The sequence below is a fragment of the Nansenia antarctica genome, assembly GCF_963989245.1.
Source record: "Nansenia antarctica genome assembly, chromosome: 1".
In the NCBI taxonomy this organism is placed as follows: Eukaryota; Metazoa; Chordata; class Actinopteri; order Argentiniformes; family Microstomatidae; genus Nansenia; species Nansenia antarctica.
Genome location: NC_137674.1, coordinates 27131703 through 27144202, shown reverse-complemented (window position 1 = coordinate 27144202; position 12500 = coordinate 27131703). Strand labels below are relative to the sequence as shown.

Below are 12500 nucleotides of genomic sequence, written 5' to 3'. Positions count from 1 at the left end.
TGTTTGTCATGTGCTAATGATGGTTCATAATCACACCTGATGGAGGTGTCACACACACACACATACACGGCACGCACACGCACACAGTATCAGACTAGACCGGTGCAGCGTGTTTACCAGCTGATCTCCGTGTGACACAGATACATATCAGGTAGATAGCGTTGTCATGACGACTGTTAACACACAGCCTCCCCACCCGAAAGGCTTATCTAACAAACATAAACCACCTAAACACAAACACCTCTATCAATGACTTTTTTATTACTATTGTCTTATTAAATGTTTTATCTATTTACTTCTTATATTTGCTTTTATTCATTGTAATTCTTATTTTCTTACTATGCTGCTCTTGCTGTATTTTTAAATAATGTATGTAAAGCACTTTGAATTGCCCCTGTTGTATGAAATGAGCTATACAAATAAACTTGCCTTGCCACCTTTCCACCAAAGCATGTTCATATGCTGAGGCGTGTGTTATTAATGTGTTATTAATGTGTTATTAATGTGTTGTGAATGTGTTATTAACGTGTAATAACAGCCCAGGTGTTTTCAACCCCGACACACCTCGGTGTCACTGTCAGAAAACGCCAGCAGAACCATAGTCAACTTAAACCTAGGGATGAGAATTGATAAGATATAACTTTGAAAACAAATATAAAACAGATAACCTCAACAATTCTTCTGCAGAAAAATTTGTAAAAATTAGCTTTCTCTGGGAGGATCCTCTGGGATAATGGTGTCAGCAGTCAGTCAGTCTGTCATCATCTAAAATGGATGAAATGGGAGAATATTCGTACAGCATTCGTTTTCATTTAGGGTTTCTTAGTCAAAGTCAAACTCTGCTAAGCCTCCCTGCGTGGCGCTAATATAAAACATGACATTCCTGTATTTTTATGTTGCGTCGAAGGATGTTTTAACATATTGCTGGTGTTTCCATCCTTACTTAAAATTATAATTTTACAGATGTTACAAGTAGCAGTGTTGTCATTTTTGTTTGTGAAATGAAGCCACGCTTTGGACTGCTTTGGCCACATTCTGCCTAGACTCCACCATGACTCCTTGTTGAAAGTTTCAAAGTTTGACGTCATCATGATGGAAAGGTTTTTGCAATGCAAAAGGCGTACGATTCCAATGCATCAAACAATTTGCGACCGGTTCTCCACTGGAACCGGTTTTTGATTCCCATCCCTACGTAAGCCTAACCCAGTCTGACCCATTATGAGACAGTCTGACCCAGTCTGACCCATTATGAGACAGTCTGACCCACAATGAGACAGTCTGACCCAGTCTGACCCACAATGAGACAGTCTGACCCACTATGAGACAGTCTGACCCAGTCTGACCCACTATGAGACAGTCTGACCCAGTCTGACCCACTATGAGACAATCTGACCCAGTCTATTCCAGTCTAACCCAGTCTGAACCAGGCTGACCCAGTCTAAACCAGTCTGACCCAGTCTAAACCTGTCTAAACCAGTCTGACCCTGTCTAAAGCAGTCTGACCCTGTCTAACCCAGTCTGACCCTGTCTAACCCAGCCTGACCCTGTCTAAAGCAGCCTGACCCTGTCTAAAGCAGCCTGACCCTGTCTAACCCAGTCTGACCCTGTCTAAAGCAGCCTGACCCTGTCTAAAGCAGCCTGACCCTGTCTAACCCAGTCTGACCCTGTCTAAAGCAGTCTGACTGATGCAGTCTGACCCAGTTTAAACCAGTCTATTCCAGTCTAACCCAGTCTGACCCAGTCTGACCTAGTCTGACCCAGTCTGACCCAGTCTAAAGCAGTCTGACCCAGTCTAAAGCAGTCTGACCCAGTCTAAAGCAGTCTGCCCGAGTCTAATCCAGTCTAACTCTGTCTAAACCAGTCTGACTTTGTCTGAACCAGTGACCCAGTCTAACCCTGTCTAAACCAGTCTGACCCAGTCTGATGACGCTAGCGTGTTGTGTTCCTAGCGTGTTCCTAGCGTGTTATCATTCCTCTCTACTCATGCCATAGCATGGAGGGACGCTACTGAGGAATGCTCCACGCACACACACACACGCACGCGCACACGCACGCGCGCGCACACACACACACACACACACACACTACAGAGGAATGCTGAACCACACAAACACACACACACGCACACACACACGCACACGCGCACAGACACACACACGCGCACACACACACACACACACACACACACACACACACACACACACACACACACTCCAGGGGTGAACTGTTACAACAAGGGCAAAAGGATGTGTGTTCCTCTCCTTCCTTCCTGACAGACAGACAGACAGACACAAACAGACACAGACAGGCAGGCAAGCAAGCAGGCAGGCAGACAGACAGACAGACAGGCAGGCAGGCAGGCAGGCATGCAGGCAGGCAGGCAGGCAGGCAGGCAGGCAGGCAGGCAGGCAGACAGACAGACAGACTGGGGGAACTGGGATGACTGGGAGGAGGACTGTGAGCGTTGGGAGAGAAGTAGAGCAGTGAGGCGGACTGTCAGGTTATTTACCCTCTAGCTGATTAATTATCTTTAGATGAGTTAATCACTGAGATCATCTTCAGAGCAGAACACTCATTATCTCCTTCCCTCCCTCCCTCCCTCCCTGCCTGTCGCCTGTCTGTTGCCTGTCTGTTGCCTGTCTGTCTGTCGACTTCCATCATGTTTCCTGTTGAGGTCAGGGGGCGGGGCATCATCTGGCTCATTAGCATATTGGCCCAGGGGGAACGTGAGGAGAATCAGCTAATCAGTGGACAGATAAACAACTAGTGCACGTAATCAATGACTTCCAATATGGTAAACACCACAACGCTAACCTCCTCTCCTCTCCTTCCTCTCCCTCTAGCTCCTCCCCCCCCCTCTCTCTCCCCCCTCTAACCTCTCTCTCCCCCCTCCTCCACCTCTTCAGGGATGTATGATTATTCATGACTCCCCCAGAAACATCTTCTAAAGTGGAGATCAAACACTTCCTGGTCCTGCTGGGCCTCTGTGTGATTGGTCAATAATACAACATGCTGTAGATATGTGAAGGATGGGGTCACAGGGGAGGGAGAGGAGAGGAGAGAGAAAGTGAGGGTGGGAGAGAGTAAAAGAGTGAGAGGAGAGAGAGAGAGAGAGAGAGAGAGAGGGAGAGAGGGAGAGAAGGAGAGAGAGAGAGAGAGAGGGAGAGAAGGAGAGTAGGAGAGATAAGAGAGAGAGACAGGGGAGAGAGAGAGAGAGACAGGGGGAGAGAGAGAGAGAGACAGGGGGAGAGAGAGAGACAGGGGGAGAGAGAGAGAGAGAGAAGGAGAGAGAAATAGGGAGAGAGACAGATAGGGCTTTCACACCGGCAAAGAACCGTGCCGGTTCGCGTTCGCGTTCGGAAACCTCTGAACCTTGGTGCTGTCTGGCGAACGAGCCCGCGTTCATACCAGTGTAACCAGAACCATCAGCGTCATCAACGCTGGGTGATGAAGGGGCGGGATAAACAAAAATGTCACAACTAGATGGCAGCTACTTCACTGGAAATGAGGATAATATCTTCCACTACAGTATCTGAAATAAACACAATTTTCTGTGAAACAAAAGACACTTTCTATATGCGTTCTTTTACTAATCAGCTGCTCCTTTACTGGAATAGAAATGGCTTACGAAATTCGCGTTCGCGCATGTCCGCGCGCGTGTGCGTGTGTGTGTGTTTGCTGAGCATGTGAGGAAGATAAAGAGAATAATGAGACTTTTGATATTGTTTTTGATCACTAATGATTAGATTTAGATTAGATTAGATTTTGTCTACTTCCTCCTTGCTGGTCTCTGCAGCCTAGAATATGACACACCCACTGACGACGTGACTGTTCTACGTTTTGGTTCGCGCTTGAGAACCACTATTTTTTGGTGCCCGCTGCGAACCAACTTTTCAGGTTCCGAACCAATTGAGCTTCGGTCTGAACGCGCCGGCCGGTTCCAGACTTGGCTCGCGAACGCGAACCGGCACGGTTCTTTGCCGGTGTGAAAGCCCTAAGAGAGAGATAGAGACAGGGGAGAGAGAGAGAGACAGGGGGAGAGAGAGAGAAAGAGAGGAAGAGACAGAGAGAGACAGACAGAGAGGGAGAGAGAGAGACAGAGAGAGAGAGACAGGGGGAGACAGAGAGAGAGACAGGACAAGAGAGAGAGCCAGGGGGAGAGAGAGAGAGAGAGAGAGACAGGGGGGGAGAGAGAGAGAGAGAGAGAGAGAGAGAGGGGGGGGGAGAGAGAGAGGGGGGGGGGAGAGAGAGAGAGAGAGACAGGGGGAGAGAGAGAGAGAGGATGTCTAATGTAAGTCTTGTGTCAGGCTGAGAGCTCCTGAGTGCTGCTAAAGCCTCTCCTGGGACACACACACAGGCACTAAGTGGTGTGTGTGTGTGTGTGTGTGTGTGTGTGTGTGTGTGTGTGTGTGTGTGTGTGTGTGTGTGTGGAGGGTGGGCAACGACAGCTCTCCTGGGAGGTGTGTGTGTCTCATACACAGACTTTACAACATGAACTCATCACAAGCTGCCTGGAGGTCATTAACCTAACCGTAACCTCTCATTACCCTCACCCTAGAAACATTACACTCACCCTAGAATCATTACCCTAACCCTAGAAACATTACCCTCACCCTAGAAACATTACCCTCACCCTAGAAACATTACCCTCACCCTAGACACATTACCCTCACCCTAGACACATTACCCTCACCCTAGACACATTACCCTCACCCTAGACACATTACCCTCACCCTAGAAACATTACCCTCACCCTAGACACATTACCCTCACCCTAGACACATTACCCTCACCCTAGAAACATTACCCTCACCCTAGACACATTACCCTCACCCTAGAAACATTACCCTCACCCTAGACACATTACCCTCACCCTAGACACATTACCCTTACCCTAGACACATTACCCTCACCCTAGACACATTACCCTCACCCTAGACACATTAGCCTAACTCTCTAGCTGGTTAGCATCTGCATGGAGACAATCTCTGGGAGGCAGCCTGGTACAGATGGGTGTCTGACCTTAGCCCTGGGTTGAGAGTCTGACGTTAGGCCTGGGTTGAGTCTGACGTTAGGTCTGGGTTGAGTCTGACGTTAGGTCTGGGTTGAGTCTGACGTGAGGTCTGGGTTGAGTCTGATGTTAGGTCTGGGTTGAGTCTGACGTTAGGTCTGGGTTGAGTCTGATGTTAGGTCTGGGTTGAGTCTGACGTTAGGTCTGGGTTGAGTCTGACGTTAGGTCTGGGTTGAGTCTGATGTTAGGTCTGGGTTGAGTCTGACGTTAGGTCTGGGTTGAGTCTGACGTTAGGTCTGGGTTGAGTCTGATGTTAGGTCTGGGTTGAGAGTCTGACGTTAGGTCTGGGTTGAGAGTCTGATGTTAGGTCTGGGTTGAGTCTGACGTTAGGTCTGGGTTGAGTCTGATGTTAGGTCTGGGTTGAGAGTCTGACGTTAGGTCTGGGTTGAGTCTGATGTTAGGTCTGGGTTGAGAGTCTGATGTTAGGTCTGGGTTGAGTCTGACGTTAGGTCTGGGTTGAGTCTGACGTTAGGTCTGGGTTGAGAGACTGACCTTAGCCCTGGGTTGAGAGTCTGACCTTAGCCCTGGGTTGAGAGTCTGACCTTAGGTCTGGGTTGAGAGTCTGACCTTAGCCCTGGGTTGAGAGTCTGACCTTAGCCCTGGGTTGAGAGTCTGACGTTAGCTGATCAACATGATATCATGGGACTGTTGTTTCGCAAGTTGTCTCCTAAGCGTAGATTGCCTCTACGTTAATATTCTCCTCTGCTTTGCTTTTCCTCTCATATCAGCGTAATGAAATCTGAAATCAGAAGCTGTCAGATGGAATCATGATTCCTCTCCTCAGGCCCCCTGCTTCCATCAACATTCCACGGGGCCAATTACGTAAGCTGTCACCAGATAAACAGATACACTTCTAGACAACACAACCACATTACCGACCGGTGAACCGTGAAAACGGCACCGGCGGGACACGGTGGCACCTGGGGAACCTCTCCTCCGGTAGGGGCGGTGGTGTAAGACAACCGGGGCTGCGCGCCAGCCGAGCTGCATAGCGGACATTCCAGAGACGGCCCGTGGCGGAGAGAGTGAGAGAGGGAGGGAGGGAGAGAGAGAGAGGGAGTGAGAGAGAGAGAGGGAGTGAGAGAGAGAGAGGGAGAGAGAGTGAGGGAAGGAGAGAGGGAGAGGGGGAGAAAGGGAGTGTGACGAGAGAGAGAGGGAGAGAGAGGGGGAGAAAGAGAGGGAGACACAGAGAGGGAGAGAGAGAGAGAGAGAGAGAGAGAGAGAGAGAGAGAGAGAGAGAGAGAGAGAGGAGGGAGAGGAGGGGGGGGGGGGCTGGCACCGGGGCCAAAAACAGCACGGAATCCGTTAAACTATACCCTCGAGACATGGAAAACCCACATGTTGCAAACACGTTAACCCTCTCGAGCCCGCCAGAGCCCGGGAGCACGGGCAACACGCGCCTAGGAAGTATGGTAGCAGCGACCTTAACCAGACACGAAACCTGCAGGAATGCAACAGCATCCAGGAAACTATGACACACTTCTGAACACCGACATCATCAGCGGTTATCAACACCGATAACCACCAGGCTTATCAAGTCCAACTTCTATTGACACAAAATGACCAAATCTGCTAATAAACCAAACCAGAGTGTCAGATATAAACCCAGAGACCTGTGGAGATGTTATAATAATGCCATCCTCCTGTTATAATAATGCCAATATGAACCATTGTTGTTATTATTAAGACGTTGCTGCATATTGATACCGTTTGATTGTTGCGTTGTTGAGAAGCGAAAACAGTTCATGACATGGTACCCTGTCTGTAGCCTGGATTGTGTAAATGACGATTACAAATGTGATCTGATGTGATTTGTTGATTAATGACCAGTAATTCCACCACGTGCGGAGAGAAAGAGAGAGAGAGAGAGAGAGATAACGAACAAGTGGAGTGTTCCGGTGTTCTAAGACAACTTTACCGTCCGTACAGCAAAGATCCGGGATTGTTGTGAAACGGAGGAACAACAAAAACAACAACAACAACAACAACAAAACGACAACAAAAAAACAACAACAACAACAACAACAACAACAACAACAACAACAACCACAGCGGACCCACCTTCACACACGCCGACCTCGTACTGGGTGATGGAGGCTCCGTTGAGCGGCGGGCGGAGGACGCAGCGCAGCCCCCGGTCGCAGGTCCCGTACAGCCCGTAGACCCCCCCGCAGCTCTCCTTCTCCTGCCGCGCGCACACCGAGCAGCAGCCGCAGATCCCGGCCACCACGGCACCGGGGCACCGGCGGGCCGCCTCGCACTTGGACTCGTCACACGGGAGACAGAGCAGCGCGAGGCCCCGCGCGGTGACCACGGCGATCAGAAGGCACCTGGCGAGCAGCAGATCCATCCCGGAGGAGGAGGAGGCCACGAGGAAGAAGAAGAAGGAATGGAATGATAGATAGATAGATATCCCCGACGGTAACCCGCCCGTCTGTCTGTCTGTCCGCGAGCCCCCGGTCAGAGCTCCCGGTCAGTCCAGCGAGACCCGGACCCTCCTCGAGACAACGACGAGCACGCAGTTACAAAACACGGTCAAAGTTCTGTTGAACCGTCCAGCTTCGCGGAGAACAGTGTTCTACTTTTCCGGTGGAGGAAACTTTAGTCCAAGATTAACGGAGTAGCCTAAACCACGGAAAGAAACCGACAACCGACCCTTCGAAACGGAATCCCCACGAAACAGCGACTATGCCGCCCGGGCCGCGCCGTGCATGGCTCCCGGTCCGCGGTGCTCTCGACTTTCAGTTTGTTTCCAAGAAACGGAAACTTTCCTTGCGGTGCGGTACGTCTCCCGCTCCCCTCCGCCCGTCTCGAGCAGCGGAATGTCTTCCTGTTCAAGACGCCCGTTACGCGCGAGACCGCGCTCAGTAATCCCCCCCGTCCTCTCCCGGTGAACAGCAGAGCCCCGGTGTGTTTTGTCGCTACTTGATTCCTCCGTTTAGAACCGTTTCTCATCAAATATTTCCTGCTCGCTACATTCCGGTTGGTCTCCGCCTCGCGTGTTTACCGTCGCCAGTGCACAGAGCTCGCTCTCTCTCTCCGCTCGCGGCGCCCCGGTTCACTCCCTCCCGTGACCTCATAACGGAACCCCTCCCATCTCGCGCTGCGCCGCTCCAGAAACGGAACACAGGAAATGTTGGCGCGAGGGGGGAGACGCAGGTGTGGAATGTCGGGGTCTGAGCGCGGAGAAAGCTACCGTTTATACTGTAAACTAGAAGAGAGAGAGAGAGAGAGAGAGAGAGAGAGAGAGAGAGAGAGAGAGAGAGAGAGAGAGAGAGAGGTGGCGGGGAGAGGAGGGGGGGGGGGGGGAGGGAGAAGAAAGGAGAGGAGAAACCAGATAACATCAAAATATCTATTTTTAAAGACAATATAGAACTTGATCAAATAATAATTATATCATAACAATGTCAATTATTGATTGGCTCAGACTGTAACTGACGATATGGGAACTCGTCAATATATCAACATCAATCACATCATGGTCTCAGTCCATTATGAGATGTGTGTGTGATGTACGTGTGTCTGCGTGTGTGTGTGTGTGTGTCTGCGTGTGTGTGTGTGTACTCTCTATGTCTCTCTATACTGTACTGGATGTCCATGGTTATAATGGCTCTGCCCCCCCCCCTCTCTCCCTCTGTCTCCTTCCCTCCCTCTCTCTTCACCCTTCTCTGACTGCATCCCTTCCTTCTTTCCAATCTTCCTTTTTCTCCACTCCTGTTCACCCCTCCTCTACCCCCCCTCCCTCCCTCCTTCCCTGCTCTCCCCCCCTACAGTCATAGTATGAAGTGTAACTGTAAGCCCCCCCCCCCTGTCTGTTAACGACATTATTATTGGGAGATTCTCCACCCCATCCTCCTCCCCCTCCTCTCTTCTTATACCTCTCCTCTTCCTCCTCTCCTCTTCCTCCTCTCCTCTCCTCTTCTCCCCTCCATCCTCCCCCTCTCCTCCCTCCACCCTCCCCCCTCCTTCTCGTCTCCTCCCTCCCTCCCTCCCCCTGTCCCCTCTGTAAAAGTAGCCCGTGCATATCCCAGAACCCTCTCTGCTTGTGACCTCAGATGGGAGAGTGATGGAGTCTTTCTACGGATCAATAAACCACAATCTTTGGCTCTTTTTCAATCCACATTCTATTTTTCTCTGTCTCTCCCCATCCGCATTTCTCTATTCTCTTGTTCAATCCTCTCCCGCCCGCCTCACCCCTCCCTCCCTCCCTCCCCGTCTCTCTCAGAGCTGTCAGTACAGAGGTGGAGGACAGTGTGACATCAAGCGTGTTTTTTGTCTCTCAGGAGAACAGAGACATTCTGAGGTTCTCTCTCTCTCTCTCTCTCTCTCTCTCCCTCCTCCACATCTCTCTCTCTCTCTCTCCCTCCTCCACATCTCTCTCTCTCTCCCTCAGGCCCTTTTTGTCTACCCCTCAGTCCCTATCTATCCCTCCCTCCCTCACTCTCTCCCTCCCTCAGTCCCTCCCTCAGGGGACCAGACCTGTGATGTCTTATGCATAGGGTGGATGGTGAGGAGCTGTCAGTCTGTGTAATTGTAACCAGCGGGGTTTGAACACGTGTCTCCGTCTCGTCAGACCCGAGCATGTCCCGCTAAACCAAGCGCTGCTCTCCCCGTGTGACATGTGACATGCGGGATAGCCTCCGGGGAAACGGCGACAGCGCGATGCTAACAATGTTAACGGTCCTCGCTGATGAACATCTGACACTGTGATGTCTGCCGTCTGATCCCCGACTGCACTGTGGGATGATGAAGATGATGATGACAATGAAGATGTCGATGATGATGATGATGACGATGATGATGAGGATGATGATGAAGAAGATGATGATGATGATGATGATGACGATAATAACTATGATGATGATGATCATCATAACTTTGATGACAATGATGATGATGACGATGATGATGGCAATGATAACTATGATGATGATGATCATAACTTTGATGACGATAATAATGATAACGATGATGACGATGATAACTGATGACGATGATGATGATTATCATAACTTTGATGACGATGATGATAACTATGAAGATGATGACAATGATAATGATAACTATGATGATGATAACTGATGACGATGATCATCATAACTGACGACGATGATGATAACCATGATGACGATGATGATGAGGAGCTATGATACAGGGTGTTTTATCTGGTCTGCGTCGAGATTAGAGATGTCTCACATGGAACTGGATATGAGGAGCAGCGTCTAGCTAGCACAGCTGTACTGTACACAGTGTAGTAGTGTGTTGTGTTATAACCCCAAACCTATATCACTACTGAACACTATAACCCTTCATAGCTACTGAACACTATAACCCTTCATAGCTACTGAACACTATAACCCTTCATAGCTACTGAACACTATAACCCTTTGTACCTACTGAACACTATAACCCTTCGTACCTACTGAACACTATAACCCTTCATATCACCACTGTACACACATAATACAGCCCTGAATACAAACCACACATCATTGTTATTGCATGTCGGACAGCCAGGAGCTCCCAGACAACACCTGATCCTGATCTCCTGTCCTCCTGTGATCACATGCAGTGTTGTTTAGCTGGCTGTTTATTGTGGTTGTTACCATGGAGACAAGCACAGGTGCCCCTGCAGATGATTCTATGACCTCCTGTAAGGCGTGCAGCCAAGGCAGAGGACTCAGATAATCAGACAGTAGGTTCGGCATCTAATCCGAAAAGGGGCAGGAAATAGTAGGGGGTCGATACAGGTTTGTCGGCTGAAATAGAATGCGGATAATCCGATAGGGAGAAGACAAAATAAACTTTAAAAAAACAGTCTGAGATCAAAACCGTGAAAAACTACACAGACACGAGGGAGTCACTGGAACGTACTGACACAGACGCACAAAAAGGAACTGGCAACGAGACAGAACAAAACCAAAAACAATAAATGACTAACACGAAACAAAGACAAACAGAAACTAAGGAACAGGACGAAATGTTCCTGTGGAATCCTCACCTGTCCTGACCTCACCTGTCCTGACCTCACCTGTCCTGACCTCACCTGTCCTAACCTCACCTGTCCTGACCTCACCTGTCCTGACCTCACCTGTCCTGACCTCACCTGTCCTGACCTCACCTGTCCTGACCTCACCTGTCCTGACCTCACCTGTCCTGACCTCACCTGTCCTGACCTCACCTGTCCTAACCTCACCTGTCCTAACCTCACCAGGACCTCACCTGTCCTGACCTCACCTGTCCTAACCTCACCTGTCCTAACCTCACCTGTCCTGACCTCACCTGTCCTAACCTCACCTGTCCTAACCTCACCTGTCCTGACCTCACCTGTCCTGACCTCACCTGTCCTGACCTCACCTGTCCTGACCTCACCTGTCCTGACCTCACCTGTCCTGACCTCACCTGTCCTAACCTCACCTGTCCTAACCTCACCAGGACCTCACCTGTCCTGACCTCACCTGTCCTAACCTCACCTGTCCTAACCTCACCAGGACCTCACCTGTGTCAAGACAGTAGGTACCTGTGGAAGCTAACCGACAACCTCACCTGACATGTCTCCTAAACAACCCACAACCTCACCTGAACTCACCATGACCTGACCTGACCTCACCTGAACTCACCATGACCTGACCTGACCCTACCTCACCCGACCTGACAGATAGACTCAGACAGACAAATTCAGAAAGACAGATAGATTCAGACAGACAGATAGATTCAAACTGATAGATTCAGACAGATAGATTTAGACAAATAGATTCAGATAGATTCAGACAGACAGATTCAAACAAACAGATAGATTCAGACAGATAGATTCAGAAAGACAGATTCAGACAGACAGACATGTAGAGGGTTCGGTCAGCTGCAGGACAATAGCCTTTTGAGGAAATACATTTAATTTGATCAAACACACACACACACACACACACACACATGTGTTGTCTTGGGGTGTGCAAAAATATTACATTCCAACAATTGAATGATGATTAATTGATTGATTGATTTATTGATTGATTGCAAATAAAACATTGTTTGTTAGTGACCAATTCAAATACATGGAGGGAATTCAAATGGTAGTGGTTATGAGATTCTTTAGAACTCCAGAAATAGTGGCTAAAATGGGCCCAACACACTGAAATAAATGTTGGAGAAATTCCAGTACGCAAATTGGCAACCACACCCACATATTCTGGTCATGCCCCAAATTAAGAACATTTTGGATAAGAGGTGTTTGAGGCCCTTGAAGTAGTATTCCACCCAAAATTCACTAAAGATCCAAAGATGGCACTACTGGGAGTTATACCAGAAGGCATTGATGGAAGAGCAAGAATATATCTATTATTAATATATCTATTACAAATATTACTAAATATATTACTAAATGCATTACAATTAACTGGTTAAAACCAGACCCCCCCTACATACAATATGT

General features: G+C 49.2%; 1 protein-coding gene across 1 annotated transcript in view; it reads right to left on the bottom strand.

Annotated features, from left to right (window-relative positions):
* crim1 (cysteine rich transmembrane BMP regulator 1 (chordin-like)) overlaps window positions 1-7421 on the bottom strand; it is a gene marked incomplete at both ends in the record, with an annotated part of 71261 nt that extends 63840 nt beyond the window's left edge. The window contains one exon of the mRNA XM_080546479.1: window positions 7133-7421. Coding sequence (XP_080402605.1) covers window positions 7133-7421 — 289 coding nt within the window. The remainder of the gene's footprint in view (window positions 1-7132) is intronic.
* Window positions 7422-12500: the final 5079 nt, after the last annotated feature.